The 16,137-nt window shown below is 47.5% G+C and overlaps 1 protein-coding gene across 4 annotated transcripts in view; it reads left to right on the forward strand.

Moving 5' to 3' along the window:
• The window catches only part of plxna2 (plexin A2), a 224,199-nt gene that overhangs the window by 26,270 nt on the left and 181,792 nt on the right, over positions 1-16,137 (forward strand). For all 4 annotated transcript variants that reach the window (XM_034295893.1, XM_034295896.1, XM_034295894.1 and 1 more), the window contains exons 2-3: positions 5,198-6,584; positions 12,353-12,535. In XM_034295893.1, the coding sequence (XP_034151784.1) occupies positions 5,361-6,584; positions 12,353-12,535 (1,407 nt within the window). In that variant the 5' untranslated portion in view covers positions 5,198-5,360. The remainder of the gene's footprint in view (positions 1-5,197; positions 6,585-12,352; positions 12,536-16,137) is intronic.

The following is a 16,137-nucleotide window of genomic DNA, read 5'->3' on the forward strand; positions in this document are numbered from 1 at the left end:
CTCAGCAGGAGCCTGATTACACCTCCAGGGGGGGACACTGTGGGGTGACTCCCAAATGACACCCAGTTCCCTATGAGCACTGCTTCTGACCTGGCTACATAGGACTGAGGTGAAACATATTGCCCTGCATAGAGAACACCAGGCCATTTGGGCCGGCCTCCACAGAACTATGAAACATGGCTGGCACAGGCGGATTTGGAGGAGGGGGCTTGGTGCTGGTTTACAGCCGGGTTATTTTACTGCCAAACACATTGAGCTTGTTTACATTGCGAAAGAGAGAATAAAAAAACGCTAGGTGGACTTATCTGGTTTGTGTTGTCGTTTCCTTGGGGTTTAAGGCCAGGTGTTTTGTGACAACCGCTGATGTAAAAAGGGCTTTATAAATACATTTGATTGATTGATTGATTGGTTTCCACAGCGTTAGAATTGACACAGTGTCATGTCCGAGACGTACCGCGTGGGAATGTGGCCGTCAGTCGCAGGAAAATAGAACGATGAGTGTGATCTGCACAGTAACTGGACACGGTTCTGGTAGCATTGTCTTGTCACACATGCTGAACTCCGGGGCGTTCTGTGGAGAATGTGTCTCAGGCTAACTCGGGAGGCCTCTCAAGCTATCCATATCTGCAAGTTTATACAGCCAAATAATCTAGCCTCACCTCTCCTTTGATACATCATGTAGCATAGCATAAGCATGCCACTAGGGTAACCGGTGGCGCCTCCAATGGGGGGGCCAGGGGGGGTCATGGCCACCCTAATGCAATTGCAGCCCCCCCCCCCCACTGTTGCATATAATATGCTTCTATCTGATTTTCTTACATTAGGTACTATTCATTCGAATTAATAATGTACATTTTTCATAATAGTTTGTGTGAAAGAAAATAACAAATGCATAGCCTATGTGAAGAACAATGAATCCTCTAACGCATGTATTTGCAGATACGTAACACATTAAAACAGGATTGTTGTGGAACACATAATGTTCACTGTACCAGTATTAGTCTAGGCACACCAGATTATTAGTAACATTTACTGTAAAATGAGAAACCCAAGTTTGTCAGTATACAATTCATTAACTCTCCTATTGACAGAGTTTTCAACTAGCCTATATACTACAACAGCGTAATGGTATTCCTGAAATACAGTTATGGCTTTTGGTTCTGGTGTGCCACCCCATGATTTTCAGTGGCCCCATCTGGCCACACCGATGAAAAATGTCTGAGTGCGCCACTGAGTGTGACCCTCCTAGGATACAGTGGAACAGCCCAACCCCTCCCACACCTCAGCCCAGCACACCACAGACCGTTACGGTCAAACAGTCCCAGAGGAACTCACTGTTTATGGGCTGGGGATTAATACTCTCCCCACAAGTCTAGATTCCTCTATAGACAGCCTAAACAATAGGGGATGGACAGATTTGACGTAGTTCAGAAGATAATATCAAACACCTGGAACTCCTATATATCCTGCCTCATATAGACACTCCTGAAACACTAGGCATCCTACAGTATATATACTGCCTCATATATACAACCCTGAAACACTAGGCATCCTCTATATCCTCCCACGTATAGACACTCCTGAAACACTAGGCATCCTCTATATCCTGCCTCATATAGACACTCCTGAAACACTAGGCATCCTCTATATCCTGCCTCATATAGACACTCCTGAAACACTAGGCATCCTCTATATCCTGCCTCATATAGACACTCCTGAAACACTAGGCATCCTCTATATTCTGCCTCATATAGACACTCCTGAAACACTAGGCATCCTCTATATCCTGCCTCATATAGACACTCCTGAAACACTAGGCATCCTCTATATCCTGCCTCATATAGACACTCCTGAAACACTAGGCATCCTCTATATCCTGCCTCATATAGACACTCCTGAAACACTAGGCATTCTCTATATCCTCCCTCATGTAAACACTCTTGAAACACTGGGCATCCTATATATCCTGCCTCAAATAGACACTCCTGAAACACTAGGCATCCTCTATATCCTGCCTCAAATAGACACTCCTGAAACACTAGGCACCCTACAGTATATATCCTGCCTCATATATACAATCCTGAAACACTAGGCATCCTCTATATCCCCTCTCATGTAAACACTCCTGAAACACTAGGCATCCTCTATATCCTGCCTCAAATAGACACTCCTGAAACACTAGGCATCCTACAGTATATATCCTGCCTCATATATACAATCCTGAAACACTAGGCATCCTCTATATCCTGCCTCAAATAGACACTCCTGAAACACTAGGCATCCTACAGTATATATCCTGCCTCATATATACAATCCTGAAACACTAGGCATCCTCTATATCCCCCCTCATGTAAACATTCCTGAAACACTAGGCATCCTCTATATCAGTGGTTCCCAACTACGGTCCTCAAGTACCCCCAACAGTACACATTTTCATTGTAGCCCAAGCCAAGCACAGCTGATTCAACTTGTCAACTAATTATCAGGCTCTCATTAAGTTGAATTGGGTGTGCTTGTCCAGGGCTACAACAAAAATGTGTGCTGTTGGGGGTACTCGAGGACCGGAGTTGGGAACCACTGCTCTATATCCTGCCTCATATAGACACTCCTGAAACACTAGGCATCCTCTATATTCTGCCTCATATAGACACTCCTGAAACACTAGCATCCTTTATATCCTCCCTTATATAGACACTCCTGAAACACTAGGCATCGTCTATATTCTGCCTCATATAGACATTCCTGAAACACTAGCATCCTTTATATCCTCCCTCATATAGACACTCCTGAAACATTTGCATCCTTTATATCCTGCCTCATATATACACCTGAAACACTAGGTATCCTCTATATCCTGCCTCATAAAGACACTCCTGAAACACTAGGTATCCTCTATATCCTGCCTCATAAAGACACTCCTGAAACACTAGCATCTTTTATATCCTCCCTCATATAGACACTCCTGAAACACTAGTCCTCCTCTATATCCTACCTCATACAGAGGTATGCAAATGACAGATTCAATGAAGCAGCTGAATATTCCAGCCACAACTCTCTGTTCTCACCCTTGGCTCGACTGTCCCTGCAGTCCTCCCCTCTCTGCCTCACTAGCTGCTGACAAATGCAAATGTGGAGTGTAGCAAACGATGTAGGCTTGTGTCCGACACGTTTCACCCCCTTGGCGTCCCCACCGACGCACACACACACACACACGCGCGCGCGCGCACGGTCCCCAGCTACCTCGTCCAGTGTTTCACTAATTAGCCTTGTTGGAGCGCTACGCCTGATCATCCTTGATTTGAGAATGTGCTGCGCCGTGGCTGCCATTGTCTCCACTTGTTAACCCCTAAGTGCGTGGTGTTGTTTGGTCCGGATGGAATTGGCCCGATGTAACTCATGCCCCTTCTCACATAACAGTGATGTGGGAGTGTGAGATTAGCGACAGTAGGGTGAGCTGCGCATGTCTTCGGTGTCCTGTTCTGGGGCCACTGATTAATCCCAGCAGGATGTCACGGTGTCAGCCGGTGTATAAAGAACACTAAGAGGAATAATAATAATAATTCATATAATCAGATCCTGGTAAAACAGACTGTCCTTTAAAGGGTGGGAGGGGGGTTTAAGCAGAGGATCTGGCTCCCAATTTGTTCTCACTTTGTTCTAGTAATAAGATCCTGGAGACCTCCCCTCTACCAAGCACCGTAATTAACTCCCGGGGATAACCTGTGAAGAGGGTCTCCCCCCCCCCCTCCCCCTGTAGATTTCTAACATGGTGGAGGAGGTGAGACCCATGCAGCCATTCTGCAGAGCATCGTTCCTTAAATTACAAACCTTCCTTGATGTGTGTTTCACAATCAGATTGGAAATGAGGTACATGAATGGAGCAGGGAAATTGGGAGGAGGCTGTGGAACGGAAGTCACATGGTAATGCTAATCCCGAATTATGTTTAGGGGAATCTGAGCTGCATGTATTTATAATTCCTTGTGTTTTTAGCCATGCTGTAAGTCTTTCTCTGTCTCAGAGGATCCAACCTAGGGGTGGTTTTCATGAGGGACAGTTTAAACATAGTGTTTTTGGTAATTTCAATTAAATATGCAATGTTATAATAAATTATCTACAACGATTTAGACTAAAAACTGAAAAAAAGAATCTGTAACATGACTGATAAATACCTTTGGGAAAAAAGGTTGGAAGGCCGACTTTAGCTTATAGGTTCCTCATATTTAAGACTGTAAAATATCTTTAAATGTCATGACATTTTTAGCTTCCTCTTTCCTTGTTTTTCTTTAACCATGACATCTCAAATTCCTTTTATTTAAGTATTAAAAAAGTGGCTCCATTGATTTTAGACCACATCCTTGGTGTGCTTCCCTGATGTGTGCTTCCCTGATGTGCGCTTTCCTGATGTGCGCTTTCCTGATGTGCGCTTCCCTGATGTGTGCTTCCCTGATGTGTGCTTCCCTGAAGTGTGCTTCCCTGAAGTGTGCTTCCCTGATGTGCGCTTCCCTGATGTGCGCTTCCCTGATGTGCGCTTCCCTGATGTGCGCTTCCATGATGTGCGCTTCCCTGAAGTGTGCTTCCCTGATGTGTGCTTCCCTGAAGTGTGCTTCCCTGAAGTGTGCTTCCCTGAAGTGTGCTTCCCTGATGTGCGCTTCCCTGATGTGCGCTTCCCTGATGTGCGCTTCCCTGATGTGTGCTTCCCTAAAGTGTGCTTCTCCAGATGACACTAAGTAATATGACTCATTACAGGCCATCCTCAGGAGACATTCCTGAGTTGTAGTTGGAGGGTTTGTGCTTTTCTTAGAAACCCACTGTCTTAGTCCTTGGGGGTCCTTGGAAAGTACTATAACTATTTTGATTATTAGTCGCTGAGACTTGATGAGGTAGTTCGGCAGCAGGACAATGACTCAGGTCATGTCCGTTAGTCGCACCTCGCTCCCTTTCCCATCAGACCTATCTCTCCCAGCAACTCCTTTGGAATGTGGCAATAAAGGTTTCCTGCCATTGTCTTCTGTCAGCATCCATTCTGCTGGTCCGTAACTGATCGCCGTGGTGAGGGTGAACTTTCACCCTTCTCGAGAAGCAGCCAGTTACTGAATGAAGTGCCTTTTCCATCAGCATTATCAGTTCCCCTTTGACTGAGTCAGGATGGGCAAACCTTTTCATTCATCCCCTATCTTTCTCTGTCCTTTCTTCCAGAAACATGTGAAGACCCTGGTGACGATACAAGTTTCCACCTCGCCTTTGAGAAGAAAAAGAGGAAGGTAGCCTCGCCTCCTTCCCACTCCTCCTTCTCCTCCTCCTCCTCCTCGTCGTCCTCCTGTTTAGTCTGCCGTTCCCTCACTGCCACGCCCCTAGAGACATGGAGGGTCGGCGGTCGTGGCGGGTCACTCGATACAGCGGCAGGACCTCCCCGGCGGGCCCTTGTCGTGGAGCCGTGCCGGCCATGCTGGCTCTGTGGCTGTTAGCTGTCGCCACCACGGTGTGCCAAAGCCAGACCACCTTCAGCAGCCTCCACCCAGAGCGCCGAGAGTGGGCCTTCAACCACCTGACGGTTCACCAGAAAACGGGGGCGCTCTACATCGGAGCGGTCAACCGCATCTACAAGGTCTCAGCTAACCTGACCCTCTTGGTGTCGCACAACACGGGCCCTGCGGACGACAACAAGGCCTGCTACCCGCCGCTCATCGTCCAGCCCTGCACCGAACCCCTGACCTCTACCAACAACGTCAACAAGCTGCTCCTCATAGACTACAGCCAGAACCGTCTGCTGGCCTGTGGGAGCCTCTACCAGGGAGTGTGCAAGCTGCTGCGCCTGGATGACCTATTCATCCTGGTGGAACCGTCTCATAAGAAAGAGCACTACCTCTCCAGCGTCAACCAGACGGGCACCATGTATGGGGTGATCGTGCCTTCCCAGGGCCAGGATGGTACTCTCTTCATCGGGACAGCGGTTGATGGTAAGCAGGACTACTTCCCCACCATCTCCAGCCGCAAACTCCCCCGGGACCCGGAGTCCTCAGCCATGCTGGACTACGAGCTCCACACAGACTTTGTCTCATCCCTGATAAAGATCCCATCGGACACCCTGGCCCTGGTGTCCCACTTTGACATCTACTACGTTTACGGCTTTGCCAGCGGCTCCTTCGTCTACTTCCTGACCGTCCAGCCCGAGACCCCGGAGAACAGCATGTCGTCCGGTGGCTCATCCAATGACCTCTTCTACACCTCGCGCATCGTCCGTCTCTGCAAGGACGACCACAAGTTCCATTCGTACGTGTCCTTGCCCGTGGGCTGCGTGAGGAACGGTGTGGAGTACCGTCTCCTGCAGGCCGCCTATCTGTCCAAGCCAGGCCGCGTGCTGGCCGCCTCACTCAACATCAGCGCCACGGACGACGTGCTCTTCACCGTGTTCTCGAAAGGCCAGAAACAGTACCACAGGCCGCCAGATGATTCGGCGCTTTGTGTGTTCACCATAAAGGACATCAACGCCCGCATCAAGGAGCGCCTTCAGTCCTGCTACCAGGGAGAGGGCAACCTGGAGCTCAACTGGCTGCTGGGCAAAGACGTGCAGTGCACTAAAGCGGTGAGCCACACAGGAGACACCTGCACACACGCAGAAACACACACTGATAGGACAGAATGTTATACAAGTACAGACACACACACACACACACTGTATATGGTGCATCTCTGATCATCCCCCAGTGCCTAATATGGGTGACTTAGCATCATGGTCCGTCGTCACAAACAAATGACAGCACCTCTACTCTCATCTCGCCCCACTTTTCAAGGCCAAGACCGTTGTCGACATTAGTGAAACGTATTCCGTGTATTTGTCTGTCCGCGCCTCAGCTGAAAGTAACAAATAGATTTACGTGAATCAGTTTGCTCCCTTTCTTTGGGACATTAGTTTAGCCTTGGTTCAAAATTAAAAGCCAGCTGAATAATTCATTACATTTTACATTTACCCCTGGCCGCTGAGGTTAGCACTGGTAATAGCTTACAGAGCCACTCCTTAGCAGATCTCAGCTCTAATAGCCTGGCTAACATTTCATTCCTTGTCACTCCATGTTTGGCATAATAAGGCTCATTTCAAGGAGTGTAATGTTAGCACAAAACAGATTTGGATGTTTCCTAAATACATTAAACAACAGGCAAACCAACTACCCTAGGAACTACGGGGTTAAGACTTCAGAAAGACAATCGGCTGTGGATGCATACACAAATAAAAACAACAAACAAGGCAATCAAGATAACTGCCTTTGACTGCTCTAGTTTGCAGGGCTGCGACTCGACTTCCCGTTATCAGATTATTCTCACACTACATGTAATTAGACATAATTGTTTTGCAGCTCTGATGGGGGGGGAGCAGACATTAAAGACTATCTGAATGACGGACACAATTTAAGGAGGGGGTTTGTTTTCTTTGGCAACCATCAAAGTGATAATATCCAAATAAACATGCTTTTCCCTGGTAGGAGGGGGGTGCGATTGAGAGCGAAAGGCACAAGAAAACACCAGAGGGAAAGAGAGCGAGTGCGTGCAAGCTCAGCTTGTGTTAGCGTGGCAGCAGCTAAATCACATGGCGTCCAGGACCCTCAGTAATTCTGGTCGTGTAATGCCAGGCCAGATATCTGCTGCAACATCTTGCCGGGCACAGTCAGGTTTCTTCATTTTAATTCAGTCCTGTGAGCCCCGTCCTGCCTCCTCCTCTGAGTCTTTGTTCTTTAATTGCTAATATGAATTAAAAGGGGAATTATGAACACTAATGACTTTGTAAGGAGCGCACGTGTGTGTGCGCCAGGCTATAGGCTAGGCAGGCTTTTTGGTGATTGCCTTTGGGTGCAACTTGTCCCTGTGTGTATTTTGTGTGTGTCTTTGCGTGGTAATGACTGCATGTTGTGTCATTGCAGTCCAGGGAAAGGTTTGGGTGTATGAAGAGGATTATATACTTTTTGACTTATTAATGATATCCCCAGTGAGATCAGAAGTGTATGGCTGCCTTTGTGATAGCCCCCGGGGGGCCCTATTGACCGCTTCTATTAACATTACTAGATTCCCCATTAGTGCAGTGTCAGAGGTGACTGTCAGGGAGTGGGATAAGTTATCTGGGGCCTGGGCTGTGCTGTTTCATTAGCACCACCGGGAGAGAGATAAAGACACATATGGCGCTTTTCCACTGCATGGTTCAGGCTCGACTCTACTCGCCTCTACTTTTCCGCTGCAGATAGTACGTGGTACTCGCCCATAGTGACATCACAGGAAAACTGCCATGACTCCCCCTCCAACGCGACACACACGGGAACAACAATGGAGATATCATACACCTAATACCAGCGAAAGGTCAGCATTTGCCGACTAATGTAAACCCTGCAGGGAACAGGAAAATATATTGGAAAGAACTCCATCAATTGTCTTTTAAATTGACAAGCTTTGAATGTGGCAAATCAAAAGTAAACTAAATCTGCATAACAGACCATGTTTGAAAAACATTAAAAAGGTTGAATAGAATTATCGCCCTGCATTATAAAAGATGACGTAACTGCAATGTTCTGTTAGATTTAAGAGTATACACCAAACATTTCAACGCCAACACAATTAAAACAACCTTCATAACCCCTCCATCTCGATTAAAAGGTATAAATAATTGCTTTATTTATTGCCGGCTATAATACCACGCCGACTGACTGAAGAGTAGCCTACTGTAGGCTACACAAGGCAGCATTTATACCGGTAGTAGCGAGGAAACACGCATGAGCATTAACTTTGGTATTAATACATTGCAAAAATGGTTAGAAAGCTTGGTAGGCTGCTTCTGTTTGGCTTGACATTACTACTTTGACCAGTGCAATGTATGCCAGTTAGCCTATAGAAAAAGCCGGTGGAGGAAAAAGACAAGGTCTTTTTGTAGGTTACAAAAACAGCGCGTTTTGTGTGTCTCACAGGGATAACAAGTTGATTTCAACGCCAGTGCGTAGGTCCAAACCGAGAGGAGTTTTGGGAAAATACGACTGCTTAAATTACGAGTCTGATCCTATGCACTGGCACTGAAATTAACCCATTTAAATGCAAGGACTCCTGGCACAGAAGCGCCGATCTCGTTATGAAAACATTCTCTGACATTGGACGGCTAACCCGCTTTCAATCACTCTTGTCCAATCAGAAGTCTTCCGTTTTTTCACGTCACGTTTTTGTATCGCCTCAGCTCATTTGGAAGCTCGACGAGCAGGTACTAAAACAAGTATCTGGTACCAGGTACTATCCCAACTTTTTGCTGGTGGAGGGCCAGTGGAAAAGCAAAAAAGCCGAGCTGAGCTGGTACCATGCAGTGGAAAAGCTCCCAAAGTGGGTAGAGTCGAGGCGAGCCGGTACCATACTTTGGAAATCACCAATAGGGGAGAGAGGAAGGGGGAAGACCAGAGTATATGTAGAGAAAGAGCATTATCAAGAGAGAATGAGAAAGTGAGGTGTTACAGTGGCGTCCTCTCTCAGTGTGGGAGTTAAAGCAGGAGTCAAATCAGATGTAATTTGGCCCAGGAGAATCCCCACTGGAACCCTGTTCACTTCTCAGACCTCCTACATTATCTCCTACATTATCTCCTACATTATCTCCTACAGACACCGTTAGAATGTTCCACATTTCACAGGCTTCCAGAACCGTTCCCTTCTCGGTTCTCTGCTGGCCAATTAAGGAAACGGGTCTACTGGCTGGCACGACTAACAAAGAAAGGAACGTAATGACTCTTTGCTGTCTGTCTGTCAAGGTCTAGACAATAAATCAACCGTATTTAATGTACGATGTAGATAGACATCAATGGATAAAAAACTCTGCTTGATAAATCCTTGGGAATGCTAACCTTGGTTTTTGTTTCTTTTGATCTCTCTCAAGAAGGGTGAATACTGGTTTCTAAAGACACAAAAATACATATTTTAAAGTAACCAGTGCTATGGTACGTAATACGCTAATGTAAACAATCCTCAAATGAATTGAAATGAAAGTGAGTAGCCTTATACTTTCTGCTGTCAGGCTTGCTACACAGTTCATGCAAACCTCGAAGGCTCTTTTCATAGTTTACTCAGGCTTATGTTTTGGAACAGACAGTGTACAGGGTTTTGCGCTCTGTTTGTGTGTGAAGTGTGAAGCAGCATTTCGTGTCACACCAAACACTACTACCTTTCTGTATGCGTGGAGGAACCACTCTGACAGGCCCCACGGTGTTTCTCAGCTCACTGCTGCTTATTCAGCCAGCCTCCTGACTCTGGTGTCCGGAGCATGTGTCAGTAGTGGAGCCGTTATTGATTCGGGCCTGTCAGTCAGTGTCCTGAGAGGAAACGGGACCTATGTGCTGTACACATCCCTGTCTCCTAGCCCTGACTGCTCTTGGCGTAGTCATGGGGACGAGAGGTCAGGAGGTCGAGGGAGACCGTGTGAATGGCTAATCAGCCATTTATTGTTCACGCCAGTGCACATGCATCCGCTTCTGGCAGTGCAAGTTTATGTATGTAATTATATGGAGTGAATGTAGGTTTTAATTTAATGTGAACGTATCAACACTACCTTGTATTGTTTATAATGATATTTTTACTGTGGTGTAACACAATGTTAATTAAATCTGTAAATGAATGCTAAACAAAGTTGATTCAAAAATAGAAAATGGAACGAAGATATATGTCCTTTGGCGGATGGGTGAAATAATGTAGGGAGTAAAACATCAACAGTAAACCCAAAAACCCATATGAAGTTGCCTTTTGGGAAACACGACCACAAAGGGATTAACGTTTCCATCCAGGCCTTCTAAGTGAACATCTTCTAAACGGTTCAGATGTACTGTTGGCTTGGTGTCTGAGTCGGAGTGATCATTGATGAGTTACAGTGTTTGACACAGGCACGCGGATGCTAGCTTCTCACTGTCTTTTTATAGCTCCCGCTATAGATCTCTTGTCAGATTGAGACTGTCTCTTTCAGTCAGTGACAGACGTAGATCCCCCGATAGGGCCACCGCGCGCTGAACCCTAAACCAGCTCTAATCATTTTCGACACGTTCTACCTTTAAACAACATCAACACGACTGAGCCCTGCCTCGTCCATTTCACAGTGGAGTGTACTTCCGCTCCATCCATGCTATTCTGAGAGCTGTGAATAGAGGGAGGTGGCGTTTATTCTGCGTGGGCTGAGGGGGTGTGTCTATGCGGCTGTGGCGTTTATACCCATCAGCGTAGTGGCTTTTCGCTCCGTTTATGAAAGGCAGAGCTTGTTGTTGATGCTTTGCATGTACCAAGGGAAGGGAGGGTGGACTGCCACAGCTCCTGCGGCTAGCTGGAGTGGCTCTTTGTCAGTGACCTGTCAGGGTCAGTGATCTGTCTGTAGGTATGTTTCTGTCTAGCCGCCTGTGTCTGTCTTTGTCAGTGATCTGTCTGCTTATGGCCGTCCGGCCGTCTGTGTCTGTCTGTGTATGTCTGTGTTAGTCTGTCAGTGTTTGTATGTGTCTGTCTGTCTGTCTGTCTGTCTGTGTCTGTCCATAGACCACTGAATGATGCTCCTCCCACCCCCAGCTCTCATTTGCCCGTCTCCCTTTACTCTTTATGGCACTTTGAGGCCACCGTCCCTCCTCCACTGCCACTGCCACTCACACTCCGCCCTGACCTGGATCCCACCAGGGTTGGAGCTTAGCCCCTCCTTTCTCTGATGTGACGCGACGTCGACTTCCAAAAGGAATTAAGTTTGAACTATTGCGATTGTGTCGTCGGGATTTAGCATAGCTCCACCGATTCCTGTTGAGGACAATATTTTATCAGGCATTCTGACAGGTCATTTTTCTCTTGGATGGGCATGTCAGATTCTCCAGTTATTGTCTCCATGTCCATCCTATCCATGTCCTTATTTACCTGTTTGCTATCAGCCTTACTTAGTAGGCATTGCTGTCGTGCCCCTGCCCTGATCATATCGCTGTGTAATGAGGCAGGGGGAGTCGAGCATAGTCGAGACATGTGTGCCTAGTGGAACAGAAAGACAGCATCTGTCTGCCTGGCTGCCACAGGACGCGCTGGGATTCACTAGAACACCTCCACCTCTCTGGACCAGTTCTCCTTCACCTCCTACAACCTCCACACTCCCTCTCTGAAAAACTAAATTCAATGTCACTGTTTTTTCAGTTTCTCACTGAGTAGAATATTTACCCTCTCCCCTCCTTGAACCTTCAATTTCTCTGGTGTCACCCTCTCCTAGAATCCTCACCCCCTCCTCCTAGAATCTTTACTTTCTCCATCTAGAACCTCCTTTCTCTTTTGATCTTGCTGCCCCTCCCTCCTCCTCCCCCTCCAGATCTAACCTCCCTTACTTGTTTGTTCCAGCCGGTGCCCATCGATGACTCCTTCTGCGGTCTGGACATTAACCAGCCCCTTGGTGGTTCTCAGCTGGTGACAGGACACACCCTCTACACTGAGACCCGTGATCGCATGACCTCCGTCACATCGTATGTCTACAATGGATACTGTGTGGCATTCGTCGGCACCAGGAGTGGACGCCTCAAGAAGGTCAGTGACAGTTACTGTTTGTTTCTGGCAGTCAATGATCAGTTACCGGCAATTATTCTCACTTACCAACAGTTCTTTGCTGTTGTGGTCACCTACAAACAGGCCAATTTGCAGAAGTTATGGTCTGTTAGCATTAGTTATGGTCACTTGCCAGCAGTCCTCTGCGGTCATAGTCAGGCATGGTCAATTATGGTCAGGCTTGATCAGTTATGGTCCGGCTTGGTCAGTTATGGTCAAGCATGTCTTGAAATTGCAATATTGTGACTTACAGTTCTTAGGGACCATATGCCGTCGACCACTCCTTCTCCTGGCTCGTTCATTGACTTTTGTCCTCTAGCTATTTTGGTCTAGAAGCCAAGTTCTAGATCAAGGTCCATTTAACGAGATTGTGAACCACTTTATCAGTGTTGAATGCCTGGCCAGAGAAAACTGTCTTCTGACACTCAGACACTGTGAAGTGATGCTATTCCAGGAACACCGCCTGGAGATGGATGGATGGTGCTAAGGACAAAAGACACCATTCTCCCCAATATTTAATATGTCTGGTCCCGTGACAGTTGAGCAGGTGGGCAGGGGTGACGGGTGGCTGCGGTGAACGGGGGTGTGGGTGGTGTCGCTCCTCTCTCCTGTTCATTATGTTCCCCTGGTGGAATGAGCTCTGTTCACATTGGTGGCCATACTGAATAACCTCTACTGGCCCATTAATTTTAATAGGCACCTTTCTCCGTTCAATATTCCCAGCGAGAGGAAGGAGGCACGACAGATCAGGCACACGACGCTACCCGCCTGCTTTCCCGCTACCCGCCTGCCAGAGAGGCCAGACAATGCTGTTAGTTAAAGTTATATTCCCGAGTTTGAAAAATAGCAAAATAGCATGTTGAATAGAAATGACACTTGGATAGGCGGCCGGGCCCCAGACTGTAGGATTAATTGAGGGCCGACGGTCCTCTAATCGTGACACGTATCAACCCAGAGCAATCAAAACTAGGCTTGGATTTAGACCACCTTGTGGATCAGGCGGATATTATGCATGGAGAGATTTGAGCGATGGAGAAAATGGAACAGGTTGTGCGGTGAGTGTAGTAGTCTACTTCATCATGTTAGAATGGTTAACCTGACATTACACAGCCAGCTCTGTTTTGATATTCAAATGAAAGAGCAGTGAAAGAATTTGACAGACAAATTATGTGTGCAATCTAGAAGAACGGCCTGTGTTTGGCTGCCTTTGAGGTTGCCTGGTTATATGTAAATGATGTAGGTCATTGAGATGTAGAGTTACTCGGGCATCTGGAAAATTGCTATACCTTATAAATGCGATCAGTTGTCATGGCGGCGGCGGGTATCATCTGTCAATGCTCCTGGATCTGGACTGGATGACTGCAGATTATGGGATTTGTCGGCTGCAGCTTGGCTCCTCCCCTCTGGGAATTGTCACAGCCTGAGTGACAGCCTGGGTCTCCATCACACGGGCCAGAACAGATCTTGTCCCCCCAAAAACAACAGCTGTCACTCGTAGTGAAAGGAAGAGGATAATTGGGGGACACAAGACAGTAGAATGCATTCGAATGGCTGGCACACTTACAGTAAAACACTGTATCCAACAGTCATGGATGAAAACCATAATGAAAAAAAGAAATAACCACCATAAATAATTCTTCTTTTTAAAAAGCTGACAGCTGATATGCCGTCATTGTGCTGCTCGCATAGTATACCGGTGGACATGTTAGCTGTGGTCCATTGTTGCTTGCTAATAGGGCTGACAATGCTCACAAGTGCAAACGAGACAGCTAGATAACGTGTTCAAATCCTGTAGAACAAGTGCTGAACACGTTAGCTGGCTTGTTGTATTCGTATCGGGCCTAACAAAGAGAAAGGTGAATACTTCTGGCTAACTATAACCGCATTCATTGGACTGGCCAATTACTGTCATCCTAAATTGCTAGTGGTAAGGTCAGCCCACTTTTTCGGTGGCCCCTGGGACCCTTTACAAATGGGGCTGGTGTATTTTGGTTACTTCATCTCTGTATTCATAATAGATTTCCCCCCCAATCTGGGTGTAGAATTGAATGAGACCCATTGAGCATGATTTTTCTTGTTTGAGTAACTTTTTTCTACGTTGATACGTTAAATAAAACAGTAGAACGCTTTTGTTTTCCATTCTGGTGCGTCCTTTTTTATCTACCTCCACCTTACTAACGGTATGTGTTTTTTATCACATCTTGTCTCATCCTCAATGTAAAAAAATGCAAATTGAGCCTTGGACGCTGCTTGGTGCCATCTCAACCACTGCACCATGACTGTAACCACAGTAACCATTACCATAGCAAGGGGAGGAATTAACCAGGCTATCAGGAGACTCACCAAGAGACACCGCTCCACACTCCAATGCCTTACTGCCTGCCTGGCTGGGTGACTGTCTGGCTGCTTCACTGACTGCCTGGCTTGGAGAGAAAAGGCCAAAAGGCTGTATGTTCAGCTAGTTGGGGGCGTGCACCCTGATGCATAGATAACAAAGAGAGAGAGAGGGGAGAGAGAGGAGAGGGGAGAGAGAGGAGAAGGGCAGCTGAGAGGGGAGAGAGAGGAGAAGGGAAGCTGAGAGGGGGGAGAGAGGAGAGGGGCAGCTGAGAGGGGAGAGAGAGGAGAGGGGCAGCTGAGAGGGGAGAGAGAGGAGAAGGGCAGCTGAGAGGGGAGAGAGAGGAGAGGGGCAGCTGAGAGGGGAGAGAGAGGAGAAGGGCAGCTGAGAGGGGAGAGATAGGAGAGGGGCAGTTGAGAGGGGAGGAGAGGGGAGAGAGAGGAGAGGTGGAGCTGAGAGGGGAGAGAGAGGAGAAGGGCAGTTGACAGGGGAGAGAGAGGAGAGGGGAGAGAGAGGAGAAGGGCAGTTGAGAGGGGAGAGAGAGGGCTGGGCTGTGTTACAGAGTTTCTTTTTTTTACGGGGTTCTCCCAGGCAGGGGGTCCTGGAGGACCTGGGTTGAGGAACCGGCCCAGTGCAGCCCCAGACCCAGCTTCTGTTCCGCCCTCTCCCACTGCAGCAGGCTGATAAGGTGCTGCCAAGCAGGCCATGGGGACCCGGCTGGGGCAGAGCTGCGGAGATCTACACAGCAGGACAGGGCTATAGGTTTACAGGATAGGACGCTTGGTAGCTGAGGTGACAAGGCTTAGCAGTACTGGGGCCTCATATTCACATAATGTGGTCTCTGCTGTGAAAAGGGGAGTGAGGGAGGGGAACAGAGAGAGAGGGAGAAAAGGGATAGAGGGATAGAGGGATAGAGGGAGGGGTAGAAGACAGTGAGTTGAAGCTGAGATAAAGATTGTTGAAATGTGAATTTCAGTTCAGCTGAAGGATGTAGGACCCAGTCCTGGGATGCACTGCTGCCTGTAATTGGACTGGCTCCCTTCCCAGAGAATCCCCCCCCCCCCGACAAACACTCACCCACACACACACACACACACGTATGCATACAAACAAACTAACGAATAAACAAAGACACACAAACACACACACCTCTTTCTACCGCTTCGCCATTCTGTCAACACTCCCCCTCTTCTCTGTTCTCTGCTGTTTCCCAGCTCAGTTCCTGGATTGTGGTGGAGCATGGTTAAGA

The sequence above is a fragment of the Esox lucius genome, chromosome 12, assembly GCF_011004845.1.
Source record: "Esox lucius isolate fEsoLuc1 chromosome 12, fEsoLuc1.pri, whole genome shotgun sequence".
Classification (NCBI taxonomy): Eukaryota; Metazoa; Chordata; class Actinopteri; order Esociformes; family Esocidae; genus Esox; species Esox lucius.